Source organism: Gobio gobio (genome assembly GCF_949357685.1).
Source record: "Gobio gobio genome assembly, chromosome: 3".
Classification (NCBI taxonomy): Eukaryota; Metazoa; Chordata; class Actinopteri; order Cypriniformes; family Gobionidae; genus Gobio; species Gobio gobio.
The window spans coordinates 1,646,290-1,666,289 of NC_137099.1; the positions used below are offsets into that span (position 1 = coordinate 1,646,290).

Below are 20,000 nucleotides of genomic sequence, written 5' to 3' on the forward strand. Positions count from 1 at the left end.
TTTATATAGGCTATTTATATTAATTTTAACTATGTGCCTATTAATGATTGATTAACTAAAATGATACATGTGTAAGTGATTACGGGTATAATAATTACTTAAATGATATCTAAGTCATTCAAAATTATTATTATAATAAATAAGCATTCTTAAAAGCTTAAAAGCATTCTTGTGTATTGAACGGTGGACTGTGTAGGGACATAAGAGAGACATTTCCCACCATTGTCTTCACTATGTTATCAATATGTTCCGCCCATGATCTCTTCTCTCTCAGATGTGGCTGTGCGCGGCCCCGGCGATGGCATGGAGACGTATAAGCCTCCGGTGGCCCCTGAGCTGTCGGCCCCTGAGGCTCCGCCCCCTGAGGCTCCGCCCCTGAAGGCGTCCTCGCCCAAGCGCAGTCCCAGAGCCGCTGCGCCGGGAGTCCTGCACCTGGGTAAGGTGAGCCGGGACGCCTGCACGGAGCTGGAGGCCGTGAGGATCGTGGTCCCCCGGGCCGCCATCAGCCGGAGCGCGCGCGCGGGCCCTCACGCTGAAGACCGGGGCTCCTCTCCACACGGGGACGAGCGGCCCCCGGAGCCGGAGCCGCTGGACTACAGGAGCGCCCTGGAGAAGCTGCAGAGCTCCGAGCGCCGCCTCCTGCAGGATAAAGAGGGCCTGTCCAATCAGCTGCGCGTACAGACTGAGGTGCACAATGAGCATTTAACACATCCTATATTATTACATATCTGGGTTTTTCAGCATTTAAATAATTAGCTTTAATAGAAGTAAATTAGATTTTGTTGTTAGCATTTAATATTTGTCTTTAGCATTATATTTTAATTATTTTTAACAGCATTTTAAATCAGTTATAATTTTTATTTTTAATATCGTTAAATGATTTTTTTCTGTTTTTGGTATTTTATGAAGTTTATATATACATTTATATTTGTTTTTAATGCAGGTAAGCCATTTTTTGTATTTTAATAAAAAAAAATTTTTTTAAATAATATTTAATATTTGTCTTTAGCATTATATTTTAATTATTTTTAACAGCATTTTAAATCAGTTATAATTTTTGTTTTTAATATCGTTAAATGATTTTTTTCTGTTTTTGGTATTTTATAACGTTTATATATAAATTGATATTTATTTTTAATGCAGGTAAGCCATTTTTTGTATTTTAATAAAAAAAAATAATAATAGTAATATTTAATATTTGTCTTTAGCATTATATTTTAATTATTTTTAATAGCATTTTAAATCAGTTATAATTTTTATTTTTAATATCGTTAAATGATTTTTTTCTGTTTTTGGTATTTTATAACGTTTATATATAAATTTATATTTATTTTTAATGCGGGTAAGCCATTTTTTGTATTTTAATAAAAAAAAATAATAATAGTAATATTTAATATTTGTCTTTAGCATTATATTTTAATTATTTTTAATAGCATTTTAAATCAGTTATAATTTTTATTTTTAATATCGTTAAATGATTTTTTTCTGTTTTTGGTATTTTATAACGTTTATATATAAATTTATATTTATTTTTAATGCGGGTAAGCTATTTTTTGTATTTTAATAAAAAAAATTAATAATTAAATAATATTTAATATTTGTCTTTAGCATTATATATTAATTATTTTTAATAGCATTTTAAATCGGTTATAATTTTAATTTTTAATAGCGTTAAATTATTTTTTTCTGTCTTTGGTATTTTATGAAGTTTATATATAAATTTATATTTATTTTTAATGCAGGTAAGCCATTTTTTGTATTTTAATAAAAAAAAATATTTAATATTTGTCTTTAGCATTATATTTTAATTATTTTTAACAGGATTTTAAATCAGTTATCATTTTTATTTTTAATATCGTTAAATAATTTTTTTCTGTTTTTGGTATTTTATGAAGTTTATATATAAATTGATATGTATTTTTAATGCAGGTAAGCCATTTTTTGTATTTTAATAAAAAAAAAAAAAAAATATATTTAATATTTGTCTTTAGCATTATATTTTAATTATTTTTAACAGCATTTTAAATCAGTTATAATTTTTATTTTTAATATCGTTAAATTATTTTTTCTGTTTTTGGTATTTTATAAAGTTTATATATAAATTGATATTTATTTTTAATGCAGGGAAGCCATTTTTTGTATTTTAATTAAATATTTTTTTAATAATTAAATAATATTTAATATTTGTCTTTAGCATTATATTTTAATTATTTTTAACAGCATTTTAAATGTTATCATTTTTATTTTTAATATCGTTAAATGATTTTTTTCTGTTTTTGGTATTTTATGAAGTTTATATATAAATTTATATTTGTTTTTAGTGCAGGTAAGCCATTTTTTGTATTTTAATTCAATATTTTTTTAATAATTAAATAATATTTGTCTTTAGCATTATATTTTAATTATTTTTAACAGCATTTTAAATAAGTTATCATTTTTATTTTTAATATCGTTAAATTATTTTTTTCTGTTTTTAGTATGTTATGAAGTTTATATATACATTTATATTTATTTTTAATGCAGGAAAGCCATTTTTTGTATTTTAATAAAAAAAATTAATAATTAAATAATATTTAATATTTGCTTTTAGCATTATATATTAATTATTTTTAACAGCGTTTTAAATCAGTTATAATTTTTATTTTTAATATCGTTAAATTATTTTTTTATGTTTTTGGTATTTTATGAAGTTTATATATACATTTATATTTATTTTTAGTGCAGGTAAGCCATTTTTTGTATTTTAATTCAATATTTTTTTAATAATTAAATAATATTTGTCTTTAGCATTATATTTTAATTATTTTTAACAGCATTTTAAATAAGTTATCATTTTTATTTTTAATATCGTTAAATAATTTTTTTCTGTTTTTGGTATTTTATGAAGTTTATATATAAATTGATATGTATTTTTAATGCAGGTAAGCCATTTTTTGTATTTTAATAAAAAAATAAAATAAAAAAATATATATATAATATTTGTCTTTAGCATTATATTTTAATTATTTTTAACAGCATTTTAAATCAGTTATAATTTTTATTTTTAATATCGTTAAATTATTTTTTCTGTTTTTGGTATTTTATAAAGTTTATATATAAATTGATATTTATTTTTAATGCAGGGAAGCCATTTTTTGTATTTTAATTAAATATTTTTTTAATAATTAAATAATATTTAATATTTGTCTTTAGCATTATATTTTAATTATTTTTAACAGCATTTTAAATCAGTTATAATTTTTATTTTTAATATCGTTAAATTATTTTTTTCTGTTTTTGGTATTTTATGAAGTTTATATATAAATTTATATTTATTTTTAATGTGGGTAAGCCATTTTTTGGATTTTAATAATTGTTTTTTAAAGAATTAAATAATATTTAATATTTGCTTTCAGCATTATATTTTAATTTTTTTTTACAGCATTTTAGATCAGTTATAATTTTTATTTTTAATATCGTTAAATTATTTTTTTCTGTTTTTGGTATTTTATAAAGATTATATATATATATATATATATAATGCAGGAAAGCCATTTTTTGTATTTTAATTAAATACTATTTAGTTTTAATATTTAGTTTTAATTGTCTTTTATATAATATTTTTTTGTGCTTTTTAGCTATTTGATTTTTACGTTTTAATATAAATAAATGTTTATTTAGCATTATATTTTAACATAAATAAATATGTTTTTAATTAACAGAGTACACACACATATATTATGTAAACACACTTTTATTTTGGATGCGATTAATCGCGATTAATCTTTCGACAGCCCTAATTTATAGTTAACCAATGTTTTTGTCGTTAGCATGATATTGAAGTTCTGATTCCAGGTGAACCGAGAGCTGAAGAAGCTGCTGGTGGCATCAGTGGGCGATGACCTGCAGTATCACTTTGAGCGAATCGCGCGCGAGAAGAACCACCTGATCCTGGAGAACGAGGCTCTGGGGCGGAGCCTAACACACACGGCCGAGCAGCTGGAGCGAATGAGCATTCAGTGCGACGTCTGGAGGAGCAAGTTCCTCGCCAGCCGGTGAGACTCATGCTGCGTTCACACCAAACGTGACTTGAGCGTCAATATCGCGTCTAGTTTCACGCACGAACATTTTGAATGCATTCGCGCGTCCGCAGTGAGTTGGACACGCGTAGAAATCGAGCGCTGGAGGCGAAATTGACGCGCGTTCAAGGCACTCCAGGAGAAATATGTCATAAAACACACACTCTGACTCTTTTCATTTTCATTAACAATATATATTAAGCATTAATAGCCACACAAATGTGCTCCAGGCGACTCCTACATTATCTTCACTGCATGTGTATTTAAATATCCTAAAAATATAAAGTTATGAAACTTCTCTTTGCCCTCAGTCAAAACGATTTGGCAGACAACAAATGATGATCCATGAGAGCAAAGATCAGCCGTTAGATCCACACAAGACTGGCAAAGGCTGATCTCGCTGGGGTTAATGATCGCCCGCTGATCGCCTGGATCTCACAACTCCAAAAACACAAGATTATTTTATATTAAATAGGCGCTCTCTTTATAAATAAACCACTGATTTGAGCTTTAAACTACATTCTCACCTGAAAAAGTCTTAAAACTACATTCAGGGAACCCGCGGGATATTAAAAAGTCTTAAATGTCTTTAAATTCAAAATTTTAAGGCCATAAAAGTCTTAAATTCGCTGAAGTATTGAGTTCTAGGTCTTAAATAATTTTAAACGGGTCTTAATTTCCCAACGTCCATGTAGCGCTACTCCATTCCTCATTGAAATTCTCCCGCAATGTTTTAGAGAGAGTGTGTGTGTGTGTGTGTGTTAGTTCGTTTTTTCGCTAGTGAGAGACCAGCATGCATCTTATATTGCAGCCAATCAGCTTTCGTGTTATTGGCGCGGGTCTCTTTTGGATTGTGCCACAGACACATCAAACGGATTTTATTCTTCAGCTTCAGTTCTCCAGTTCTTCCAGTTCACGCGATCGTGAAAGCGAAGGCGAATCTTTCTCACCTGCCATCACGCATAATGACCAAATACAAGTTTGATATGCCTGATAGCACTAAACAAAGAGTTTAAAAAGCGATGGAAACCCCGAACTCATTCGCTACTGACACACGGACTGATGTCAGACTGGCGGCGGATTCTGCACGCGTTTGCCGCCTGTCAGCGCTCGCGCAAGTTTACCGAATCTAGGCTCATTCATAGATATCCATATCCATATCTATGGGCTCATTACTGTAGGTCTTAAAGTGAAAGCAACCCAATATAGCCGAGCCTACACACACTCCTGTCTGTGTCGTTCATATTAATCAAACAACAACAACGGGGAAAACAAACAGTAGCCTAACTAAACTAAAGCACTGTTTGTATCTGGATATTTAAGTTGTATTTATTTGTCCTATTGTCAAACACGATTCATGCATTTTGTTTGTTTTATTGCCATGTGTGACTATTGTGCATCTGACATAATGAAATGGTAAATGTGGCATCCTAATTATGAAATAAAAAGAAACCACAAAATCAGTAATTTTGATCTCACAAAAAAATGTATATATATATACACACACTACCGGTCAAAAGTTTGCGAACTGTAAGATTTTTTAAATGTTTTTTAAAGAAGTCTCTTCTGCTCACCAAGGCTGCATTTATTTGATCCAAAATACAGCAAAAACAGTATTATTGTGATTTTTTTTTTTTTTACAATTTAAAATAACTTTTATATTTCAATATATATCTTAAAATAGAATTTATTTCTGTGATTCAAAGCTGAATTTTCAGCATCATTGCTCCAGACTTTAGAGTCACATAATCCTTCAGAAGTCTTTTTTTTTTACTTTTTTTTATCCATCAAAGAATCCAAAAAAAAATGCTTTACACAACTGTGTTCAACACTGATAATAATCATAAATGTTTGTTGATCATCAGATGCTCATATGAGAATGATTAGTGATTTAGTGAAGGGTCATGTGACACTGAAGACTGGAGTAATGATGATAAATTCAGCTTTGATCACAGGAATAAATTACACTTTACTATATATTCACATGGAGAACAGTCACAACAGAACTGTCACAATATTACAGCTTTTTGTATTTTTAATAACATAAATGCAGCATTGGTGAGCAGAATGTAAAAACATTAAAAAATCTTCCCGTTCTCAGACTTTTGACCGGTAGTGTGTGTATATTAATCCTGGTGGGATTGAGCTATGAGGAAGTGCAAGTTTACTAATACTTTGTTCAATTTGAATAAATTAATTTTGCAAGTAATTTTGTGATTCTGCATTTCCTTTTGTACGTTTTTTTTTTTTAATTGCGTGATATAGGTCTTAAATTTAATTCATAATGGTCTTGAAAAGTCTTAAATTTGACTTGGTGAAACCTGCAGATACCCTGTACATTTTGTGACACACTAGTAGTATTTTTAATTATGCAGGGTTTCTCATCGTCACTTTACCATGTGACCGCAGCGAGCAGGCTCCTGATTGGTTAACGCGGCGCGAATTGACGCCAAAGTTCAAATTTTTCAACTCGGGCGTCACACGCGAATTCGCTTCAAACACGTGAATGCACAAAAGCAACATTCGCGTGTAACGCGCGTATTGTGCGAACTGGACGCGCGAATGAGGCGGATTAGCGTCCTTCGCGCCGCGGGACCTCCAGACCATAGACCGTAAAAAAATATGGACGACGCGACTTCATTGACTTCCGCTGACCATAGTTGAAGCTTTCGTAGGCCCGCTCACGGCGCTGACATCTTGGGGCCGAGTCTGCGCAGTAGAGAACAGGAAGTAGAGGCGCGATTATCAAGAGCCCGCCCACACTCTCGCAGATGCAGAATAATTCATTATGTTGGTGTGAAATAAACAGTTATGGGAATGTAGAAATGAAAGCTAAAGCTCCAATCTCCTCCCAAAAATCCAGAAAACAGTCCATTAGTGCCTCAGTGAAAACTTCACTCAGAGAAGCGTCAATCTCAGCTGTCAATCATGACGTCACACCCCCCGTTTTTATAGCATCAAATAACTCACTAAAACTAAACTTATTTTAAAAACGAACACTTGAAATGAAATCATCGTAATAAAAACTGCCTAAAATGACAGAAACCATCTTTAGGAAACAATTATTTGAAGTGTAATTAAATTGTTTAGTGTGTCTCGCGTCCATTCAAATACATGGAGAGGCGGGGTTTAGGAGCTATACTGGGACCGGCCACCGGGGGGCGATCGAGGCGCGGAAGCTTCAGTTTCTGACAGGAGCGCTGCAGGCTTGCTCCAGACGCGCGTCAACGCGCTTTTCCATTGACTTAACATTGAAATCACTCGCGCCAGACGCTCTATTCGCGTTGTGTGTGAACGCAGCTTCAGAAGCATGAGATGTGTCCGCTCAGCTCACATTTTGGGGATTAGTTGTAACACGCATGTTTTAACCCTTTCCACACACGCCAGAATGACAAACTTACTTTATTTACCAGTTGCCATATCAACTTTATTTAGAGAAAAAATAGAGCCAAAATTAAAAATTCTCTGGAAGATATTACTGAACATATATTTAACCATAGCAAAAGTACATTTCTTTTTATATCATTTTAACTGTCTCCCCCCTTTTTGAGCATTTACGTGAAAATGCACTACCCAAACCTAAATGGTTGTAATTCATGAACCCTTTAAACTAAAGACTTATGGTTGGTCTCTTTTAAAAGAAGACACTTGGCAGATTATTGCTGATAAATTATAGAATTAAATTATATAAAAGTTATTGAAATTTAAGTTTATTGTTATAAAAATATAATAAAATACATATTATTTATTTTATTAAAAAATATATAAATTAATATAGGTTTCAGCCTAAAAAAGACAGAAAGTCAAAGCCAAAATTCTAACCAAGTTGTGTTAAAAATTTTAGAATTTTTTTCTGTAAGACTTTTATCTGCATAACCTCCAAAAATCCACTAGGGGTTAGACACACCATATTGGTGATTCCTAAAGGTCCTAGTTACTTGATCTGGCAGATATTCTCTATATATAATATTATTTTCTGAATATTTTTGGCTAAATACTAGAATCAATGTTTGTTATGAACTTTTAGCATGAAAATCAAAGTTTGACTGATTAAAAGTGTGGTTGTTGACTTTTTGTTACAAAGATGAAAACTCCTGTAATGATACAGATTTTTTGATGCACACTCTTGTCATATATTAATCCATTACTCTTCCAAAATGTATATTTTCTGCAAAATCATCAACAAATATGTATTCTTGAGTCTTAGACCTTTCCAATGATATATAGTTTGTCATGACTAGATTAGGATTTAATAGTAATATAGTGAAGTAAATGTAGAATGCCCGTATACGGACAGGTGACAGTTAAGGTTAAAGAATTATTTCACTTTTAAATAAACTTTTGCTGATAGTTTCCTCACCTCATGTCATCAAGATGTCCATGTCTTTCTTTCTGCAGTCGAAAAGAAATGAAGGTTTTGGATGAAAACAGTCCAGGGTTTTTCTCCATATAATGGACTTCAATGGGCTCCAAACGGGTCAAGGTCCAAATGACAGTTTCAGTGCAGCTTTAAACGACACCAGATGATGAATAAGGGTCTGATCTAGACAAACCATCAGTTTCTGAGAGAAACCCAGCAGTATTTATGATATTATTTTACCTCTTATCAGACGAGCGTGATCATCTCTGAGCTCAGACATAACTTCCGACGAGTGAGGTCAAAATACGAGCGTGGTCATAGATGTATACATAGATGCCTCATTAGCGACTGCACGGATCAGTAGAATGAGGCATCTACTATGTATATATCTATGACCAGGCTCGTATTTTGACCTCACTCTCCGGAAGTTATGAGGAAACTATCAGCAAAAGTTTATTTAAAAGTGAACTATCCTTTAAGTTTAGTTTTCATCTCTGTTTTTTGTGTTTATTTGAAATGAGACAAATCCGATATTATTGTAATCTTGTTATTTAACAGTTGAGATGTTCTTTAATGCTGATCTAACACACGAGCCGCGGTTTACAGATTACACTGCGTTACAATCAGCCCCTATTAGAAATATGCCATTATATTCTATACTTTTATGAATTATTTTGAGAAACCATGAAAAAAGTGTGAATAATGAGAGTTAATGTTGTAAATGCTGTATTTAGCAATGTGTTTGTAGTCAAACTCAAAAATGCTTATATTTTTAATGATTAAAAAATGGCATTATTTTATTTTAAAAAGTTAATAATTGTATTTTGTTGACAAAATATTTTAGTTTGTCTTTGATTATATCAGATAATATTTTAAGCTGTTATTTGGTCATGTTATAATGTACTCCACCTATGGGGCATGTTGTCACATTTCCATTCTTTCGGGGTAAATTAAGAAAAAAGTAAACACTGTATTAATGAAACAAAACCACATAATTATACTAGACATGTGTGACATTAATGTGGGGGGGAAAAAATACTCTGAACCCCAAGTGGATTTACACAAACTGAGAAAGTCAAAAAGCCCATTTCATTGTATATAAACGTGATAGTGTGTAATGTGTATGGAAGTTTAAAGAGATGGGTCCCTAACAACACTAGGAAGGCACTAAATATATGTGTGTGTGTGTGTGTGTGTGTGTGTGTGTGTGTGTGTGTGTGTGTGTAGCGTGATGGCAGAGGAACTGACCAATGCCAGAGCAGCTCTGCAGCGCCAGACCAGAGACGCTCAGTGTGCCATCGAGGATCTGCTGAGAGAGAGAGACGACTTCTCCAGAGACATGCTGCACACACACAGGTATTCACTCAATATTATAGAACACTTTAGAGGACTAACAGGCTAGAGTTAGCCATCCTCAGTTCTAGTCAGAGTATGAGTCTGATCTGCTCTGTTGGGCTGTGATTATGGGCGTGTTTCAACCCAACCAGGAAAGACCTCAATTGGATAGACCTACAACCAATCAGAGCAACGGAGCGACGCATAACATTAGTTGTCAAATATCAACAGAACTCAGTGTTGCCAAGTCCGCGGGTTGAATCGACCCCAATTTTGTGATATGAAGACCCAGGAATGCGAATTTTAGCTGCCAGCCCTACCCAAATAACACATATTTTACCCCCCAAATGCCTTTTTTTCCCCGGAGAACCCCCCCGGAAAGCTATTGTGCTTGTTTTTGGCTAGTTTTGTGTAGCAATTGGGCGGGTTTTGTTGTAAACTTGGCAACCCTGTCTGCACGCACACTGGAATAAGTAACGTTAGAAGAAAAAGATGAGAGTAAACGATCTTTGCCGGTGTTGTAAAAAAACGCATGATTTGCTATTTAAAAAAATGACGCGTGTTTTCCGTGACCCCAGAGCACACGTTAAGAACACGCTTATATGGTAAATCACGCGTCGAGTCGGACAAAACGCACGTTATTAACGTGTCCACAGGTAAACCAAACAGGCAGTGCAAACGCACTCTTTCCTTGGTGTTCTCAAAATTGTATTCTCACTTTTTAGGGCACACCTCTTATAAAGTAACGTTACATATCGTTGACCATCATTTTAAGTCATTACACTATTTACCACGATACACTATGACTGTTATAAGAATTAAATGAAATCAGTATCAACAAAATCCATCTTACCATTTATCAAAATCCACTTACACTGTAATTACAATTGCCTAAATAATGTCATGAGATTTTTAGATTTATGTTCTAAATATAATATTTTAATTATAGAAATATGAAATTATTCCAGGCCTATGAAACTATAAACTGGCAGTATATTTGACAGCGTGAGTGGATTCTAGAATCATTCAAATAGTTTGTTCTAACCTGTTCAAAAACTGTGAATTATTCGAGAACGAAAACTTTACTTTGTTTGAATCTATTTTTGTTGGAAAAATAGAGCAAAACTGTAAAAGATGACAACTTGAAATGTTGTTTAAAATGTTTCAATCGTGCTGATATAGGCTCTGGAAAATAGCTCTCTTGCTCGTATGATATTGCTTAACTCATAATTTCCTCTTTAATTACTTTCAAACGAATGTTTATTTTTTTTGTTTGTTATTAGCCTATTTTTTATGAAAAAACAACAATAAAATAGTACAGTAAAAAAACTTGTGTATATTAAACTTGTGTTAAAAAACGAATAAGACGGATATGACATAAAATAGCTATACCCGCATTATAACAAATAAATAAAAGATATTTGGAAATTCCCCTTTAAAACGGGGAACACTCAGTTTGTGTTTTTATTTTATTTTTTATTAACAAAAGTGATCTTGGCTTGTGCCTCCGCTATCATCCTGTCAATCATCTCGCTCGCAGCTATGATTAGTTACAGTAAAATTTAAATTCACCATCATCGGTTCCCATCCTCAGCCGATCTGCATGAGTTTTTGTAATGACCATCAACACTAGATAAATGGGAAAGTGAAAAGATTAACACTGTGATCGATTGACACTGCGATCGATTGACACTGCGATCGATTGACACTGCGATCGATTGGCACTGCGATCGATCGACACTGCGATCGATCGATCGTTTTTGATTGACACTGCGATCGATTGACACTGCGATCGATTGACACTGCGATCGATTGGCACTGCGATCGATTGGCACTGCGATCGATCGACACTGCGATCGATCGATCGTTTTTGATTGACACTGCGATCGATTGACACTGCGATCGATTGACACTGCGATCGATTGACACTGCGATCGATTGACACTGCGATCGATCGACACTGCGATCGATCGATCGTTTTTGATTGACACTGCGATCGATCGATCGTTTTTGATTGACACTGCGATCGATCGATCGTTTTTGATTGACACTGCGATCGATTGACAGACACTGCGATCGATCGATTGACAGACACTGCGATCGATCGACTGACGGACACTGCGATCGATCGACTGATCGACTGACGGACACTGCGATCGATCGACTGACGGACACTGCGATCGATCGACTGACGGACACTGCGATCGATCGACTGACGGACACTGCGATCTATCGACTGACGGACACTGCGATCGATCGACTGACGGACACTGCGATCGATCGACTGACGGACACTGCGATCGATCGACTGACGGACACTGCGATCGATCGACTGACGGACACTGCGATCGATCGACTGACGGACACTGCGATCGATCAACAGACACTGCGATCGATCGATTGACAGACACTGCGATCGATCGACTGACAGACACTGCGATCGATCGACTGACAGACACTGCGATCGATTGACAGACACTTCGATCGATTGACAGACACTACGATCGATCGACTGACAGACACTGCGATCGATTGACAGACACTGCGATCGATCGACTGACGGACACTGCGATCGATCGACTGATCGACTGACGGACACTGCGATCGATCGACTGACGGACACTGCGATCGATCGACTGACGGACACTGCGATCGATCGACTGACGGACACTGCGATCGATCGACTGACGGACACTGCGATCGATTGATTGACAGACACTGCGATCGATTGACAGACACTGCGATCGATCGATTGACAGACACTGCGATCGATTGACAGACACTGCGATCGATCGACTGACAGACACTGCGATCGATCGACTGACAGACACTGCGATCGATTGACAGACACTTCGATCGATTGACAGACACTACGATCGATCGACTGACAGACACTGCGATCGATTGACAGACACTGCGATCGATCGACTGACAGACACTGTGATCAATCGACAGTGAATTAGTCCAGTGCGGTTGATTGACACTGCGATGGATTGACACTGCGATCGATCGATTGACAAACACTGCGATCGATTGACAGTGAATTATTCGAGTGCGGTTGATTGACACTGCGATGGATTGACACTGTGATCGATTGACACTGCGATCGATTGACACTGCGATTGATTGACAGTGAATTATTTGAGTCAATACTACATTATTCGAGTGCGATTGATTGACACTGCGATTGATTGACAGTGAATTATTTGAGTCAATACTGAATTATTCGAGTGCGATTGATTGACAGTGCGATTGATTGACAGTGCGATCGATTGACACTGCGATTGATTGACACTGCGATTGATTGACAGTGAATTATTTGAGTCAATACTGAATTATTCGAGTGCGATTGATTGACACTGCGATTGATTGACACTGCGATCGATTGACACTGCGATTGACAGACACTGCGATCGATCGATTGACAGACACTGCGATCGATCGACTGACAGACACTGCGATCGATCGACTGACAGACACTGCGATCGATTGACAGACACTACGATCGATCGATTGACAGACACTACGATCGATCGACTGACAGACACTGCGATCGATTGACAGACACTGCGATCGATCGACTGACAGACACTGCGATCAATCGACAGTGAATTAGTCCAGTGCGGTTGATTGACACTGCGATGGATTGACACTGCGATCGATCGATTGACAAACACTGCGATCGATTGACAGTGAATTATTCGAGTGCGGTTGATTGACACTGCGATGGATTGACACTGTGATCGATTGACACTGCGATCGATTGACACTGCGATTGATTGACAGTGAATTATTTGAGTCAATACTACATTATTCGAGTGCGATTGATTGACACTGCGATTGATTGACAGTGAATTATTTGAGTCAATACTGAATTATTCGAGTGCGATTGATTGACTGCGATTGATTGACAGTGCGATCGATTGACACTGCGATTGATTGACACTGCGATTGATTGACAGTGAATTATTTGAGTCAATACTGAATTATTCGAGTGCGATTGATTGACACTGCGATTGATTGACACTGCGATCGATTGACACTGCGATTGATTGACACTGCGATCGATTGACAGTGAATTATTCGAGTCAATACTGAATTATTCGAGTGTGGTTGATTGACACTGCGATTGATTGACGGACACTGCGATCGATCGATTGACAGACACTGCGATCGATCGACTGACGGACACTGCGATCGATCGACTGACGGACACTGCGATCGATCGACTGACGGACACTGCGATCGATCGACTGACGGACACTGCGATCGATCGACTGACGGACACTGCGATCGATCGACTGACGGACACTGCGATCGATCGACTGACGGACACTGCGATCGATCGACTGACGGACACTGCGATCGATCGACTGACGGACACTGCGATCGATCGACTGACGGACACTGCGATCGATCGACTGACGGACACTGCGATCGATCGACTGACGGACACTGCGATCGATCGACTGACGGACACTGCGATCGATCAACAGACACTGCGATCGATCGACTGACAGACACTGCGATCGATCGACTGACAGACACTGCGATCGATTGACAGACACTTCGATCGATTGACAGACACTACGATCGATCGACTGACAGACACTGCGATCGATTGACAGACACTGCGATCGATCGACTGACGGACACTGCGATCGATCGACTGATCGACTGACGGACACTGCGATCGATCGACTGACGGACACTGCGATCGATCGACTGACGGACACTGCGATCGATCGACTGACGGACACTGCGATCGATCGACTGACGGACACTGCGATCGATCGATTGACGGACACTGCGATCGATTGACAGACACTGCGATCGATCGATTGACAGACACTGCGATCGATTGACAGACACTGCGATCGATCGACTGACAGACACTGCGATCGATCGACTGACAGACACTGCGATCGATTGACAGACACTTCGATCGATTGACAGACACTACGATCGATCGACTGACAGACACTGCGATCGATTGACAGACACTGCGATCGATCGACTGACAGACACTGTGATCAATCGACAGTGAATTAGTCCAGTGCGGTTGATTGACACTGCGATGGATTGACACTGCGATCGATCGATTGACAAACACTGCGATCGATTGACAGTGAATTATTCGAGTGCGGTTGATTGACACTGCGATGGATTGACACTGTGATCGATTGACACTGCGATCGATTGACACTGCGATTGATTGACAGTGAATTATTTGAGTCAATACTACATTATTCGAGTGCGATTGATTGACACTGCGATTGATTGACAGTGAATTATTTGAGTCAATACTGAATTATTCGAGTGCGATTGATTGACAGTGCGATTGATTGACAGTGCGATCGATTGACACTGCGATTGATTGACACTGCGATTGATTGACAGTGAATTATTTGAGTCAATACTGAATTATTCGAGTGCGATTGATTGACACTGCGATTGATTGACACTGCGATCGATTGACACTGCGATTGACAGACACTGCGATCGATCGATTGACAGACACTGCGATCGATCGACTGACAGACACTGCGATCGATCGACTGACAGACACTGCGATCGATTGACAGACACTACGATCGATCGATTGACAGACACTACGATCGATCGACTGACAGACACTGCGATCGATTGACAGACACTGCGATCGATCGACTGACAGACACTGCGATCAATCGACAGTGAATTAGTCCAGTGCGGTTGATTGACACTGCGATGGATTGACACTGCGATCGATCGATTGACAAACACTGCGATCGATTGACAGTGAATTATTCGAGTGCGGTTGATTGACACTGCGATGGATTGACACTGTGATCGATTGACACTGCGATCGATTGACACTGCGATTGATTGACAGTGAATTATTTGAGTCAATACTACATTATTCGAGTGCGATTGATTGACACTGCGATTGATTGACAGTGAATTATTTGAGTCAATACTGAATTATTCGAGTGCGATTGATTGACTGCGATTGATTGACAGTGCGATCGATTGACACTGCGATTGATTGACACTGCGATTGATTGACAGTGAATTATTTGAGTCAATACTGAATTATTCGAGTGCGATTGATTGACACTGCGATTGATTGACACTGCGATCGATTGACACTGCGATTGATTGACACTGCGATCGATTGACAGTGAATTATTCGAGTCAATACTGAATTATTCGAGTGTGGTTGATTGACACTGCGATTGATTGACGGACACTGCGATCGATCGATTGACAGACACTGCGATCGATCGACTGACGGACACTGCGATCGATCGACTGACGGACACTGCGATCGATCGACTGACGGACACTGCGATCGATCGACTGACGGACACTGCGATCGATCGACTGACGGACACTGCGATCGATCGACTGACGGACACTGCGATCGATCGACTGACGGACACTGCGATCGATCGACTGACGGACACTGCGATCGATCGACTGACGGACACTGCGATCGATCGACTGACGGACACTGCGATCGATCGACTGACGGACACTGCGATCGATCGACTGACGGACACTGCGATCGATCGACTGACGGACACTGCGATCGATCGACTGACGGACACTGCGATCGATCGACTGACGGACACTGCGATCGATCGACTGACGGACACTGCGATCGATCGACTGACGGACACTGCGATCGATCGACTGACGGACACTGCGATCGATCGACTGACGGACACTGCGATCGATTGACAGACACTGCGATCGATCGATTGACAGACACTGCGATCGATCGACAGTGAATTAGTCGAGTCAATACTGAATTATTTGAGTGCGGTTGATTGACACTGCGATCGATCGACTGACAGACACTGCGATCGATCGACTGACAGACACTGCGATCGATCGACTGACAGACACTGCGATCGATCGACAGTGAATTAGTCGAGTCAATACTGAATTATTTGAGTGCGGTTGATTGACACTGCGATCGATCGACTGACAGACACTGCGATCGATCGACTGACAGACACTGCGATCGATCGACTGACAGACACTGCGATCGATCGACTGACAGACACTGCGATCGATCGACTGACAGACACTGCGATCGATCGACTGACAGACACTGCGATCGATCGACTGACAGACACTGCGATCGATCGACTGACGGACACTGCGATCGATCAACTGACGGACACTGCGATCGATCGACTGACGGACACTGCGATCGATCGACAGTGAATTAGTCGAGTCAATACTGAATTATTTGAGTGCGGTTGATTGACACTGCGATCGATCGACTGACAGACACTGCGATCGATCGACTGACAGACACTGCGATCGATCGACTGACAGACACTGCGATCGATCGACTGACGGACACTGCGATCGATCGACTGACGGACACTGCGATCGATCGACTGACGGACACTGCGATCGATCGACTGACGGACACTGCGATCGATCGACTGACGGACACTGCGATCGATCGACTGACGGACACTGCGATCGATCGACTGACGGACACTGCGATCGATCGACTGACGGACACTGCGATCGATCGACTGACGGACACTGCGATCGATCGACTGACGGACACTGCGATCGATCGACTGACGGACACTGCGATCGATCGACTGACGGACACTGCGATCGATCGACTGACGGACACTGCGATCGATCGACTGACGGACACTGCGATCGATCGACTGACGGACACTGCGATCGATTGACGGACACTGCGATCGATCGACTGACGGACACTGCGATCGATCGACTGACGGACACTGCGATCGATCGACTGACGGACACTGCGATCGATTGACAGACACTGCGATCGATCGATTGACAGACACTGCGATCGATCGACTGACAGACACTGCGATCGATCGACAGTGAATTAGTCGAGTCAATACTGAATTATTTGAGTGCGGTTGATTGACACTGCGATCGATCGATTGACAGACACTGCGATCGATCGACTGACGGACACTGCGATCGATCGACTGACGGACACTGCGATCGATCGACTGACAGACACTGCGATCGATCGACTGACAGACACTGCGATCGATCGACTCTGCGATCGATCGACTGACAGACACTGCGATCGATCGACAGTGAATTAGTCGAGTCAATACTGAATTATTCGAGTGCGATGGATTGACACTGCGATGGATTGACACTGCGATGGATTGACACTGCGATGGATTGACACTGCGATCGATTGACACTGCGATCGATTGACACTGCGATCGATTGACACTGCGATCGATTGACACTGCGATTGATTGACAGTGCGATTGATTGACAATGCGATTGATTGACACTGCGATCGATTGACACTGCGATCGATTGACAGTGAATTATTCGAGTCAATACTGAATTATTCGAGTGCGATCGATTGACAGTGAGATCGATTGACACTGCGATCGATTGACACTGCGATTGATTGACACTGCGATCGTTTGACAGTGAATTATTCGAGTCAATACTGAATTATTCGAGTGCGATCGATTGACAGTGCGTTCGATTGACAGTGCGTTCGATTGACAGTGCGATCGATTGACACTGCGTTTCACTGCGTTTGATTGACAGTGCGATCGATTGACAGTGCGATCGATTGACACTGCGTTTCACTGCGATCGATTGACAGTGCGATCGATTGACAGTGCGATCGATTGACAGTGCGTTTCACTGCGTTTGATTGACAGTGTGTTTGATTGACAGTGCGATCGATTGACAGTGCGTTCAATTGACAGTGTGTTTGATTGACACTGCGTTTGATTGACAGTGTGTTTGATTGACAGTGCGATCGATTGACAGTGCGATCGATTGACAGTGCGATCGATTGACAGTGCGATCGATTGACAGTGCGATCGATTGACAGTGCGATCGATTGACAGTGCGATCGATTGACAGTGCGATCGATTGACAGTGCGATCGATTGACAGTGCGTTCGATTGACAGTGCGATCGATTGACACTGCATTTGATTGACAGTGTGTTTGATTGACACTGCGATCGATTGACACTGCGTTTCACTGCGTTTGATTGACAGTGTGTTTGATTGACACTGCGATCGATTGACACTGCGTTTCACTGCGTTTGATTGACAGTGTGTTTGATTGACAGTGTGTTTGATTGACAGTGTGTTTGATTGACAGTGTGTTTGATTGACACTGCGTTTGATTGACAGTGCGTTTGATTGACAGTGTGTTTGATTGACAGTGCGATCGATTGACAGTGCGATCGATTGACAGTGCGATCGATTGACAGTGCGATCGATTGACAGTGCGATCGATTGACACTGCGATCGATTGACAGTGTGTTTGATTGACAGTGTGTTTGATTGACAGTGTGTTTGATTGACAGTGTGTTTGATTGACAGTGTGTTTGATTGACACTGCGATCGATTGACACTGCGATCGATTGACACTGCGATCGATTGACACTGCGATCGATTGACACTGCGATCGATTTACACTGCGTTTGATTGACAGTGTGTTTGATTGACAGTAGGGTTGTCCCGATGGACGATATCATCGTCCATCGTGATGGCTGACCGACATCACGATGGAGCGCGACCATCGTGATGCCACGCCCCCGTTGCGAGTGCGACACACACTAATCCTCTTCTATAGTAGTTAAACTAAAAACTTAGCAGGAATTGCTCTGTAAATCAAATTGAGAATGTAACTCATGCATATAGCCTATGCTATTTTAAATACTGTAGTCTATGCCAGATATAGCCTATATAGCCTACATTTTGAAATCATTTGAGGCTGAAACATCCATATGCATGCGTGTTTATTTTAGCACTTCCGTCAGTGAAACTACACAGCCTATAAAACATTTAAACGATTTTCAGTAAATAATCGTTACCTCAAGAATATAAGAAAATTAAATATTAGTTAGAAAAATATTTTATTCATACTATTTCCCTGCAAAGATGCGTCATTTACCTCTCTGCGCTTTGAGAGGAATGTGGGACACAAGCTGGAAAGACACCTTTTCGAATATCTTCATCTTCATGTGTTCTCCTGATGTTGCAAGGCAACACTTGTTGTAAAAGTTCTGAAGAGCGGATTTTATCTTCCACAAGGGCAAGACATTTAGGCAATGTTTGATTATTCACTGCCAGAGAAAACGAAACTAAAATCACCGCGGCGTGTGTGTGTGTGTGTGTGTGAAATGCGCTTTTCAAATAGACCGCTATTCTTGACGCGCCTAACCAAGTTTAATAACTAGAACAAACTCTGTTAAATAAAG

General features: G+C 39.0%; 1 protein-coding gene across 1 annotated transcript in view; it reads left to right on the top strand.

Annotated features, from left to right (window-relative positions):
* Positions 1 to 20,000, top strand: part of blzf1 (basic leucine zipper nuclear factor 1) — a 29,438-nt gene that overhangs the window by 4,288 nt on the left and 5,150 nt on the right. Inside the window, exons 3-5 of the mRNA XM_079812319.1 lie at positions 275 to 687; positions 3,835 to 4,034; positions 9,646 to 9,774. Of these exons, the coding sequence (XP_079668445.1) occupies positions 275 to 687; positions 3,835 to 4,034; positions 9,646 to 9,774 (742 nt within the window). The remainder of the gene's footprint in view (positions 1 to 274; positions 688 to 3,834; positions 4,035 to 9,645; positions 9,775 to 20,000) is intronic.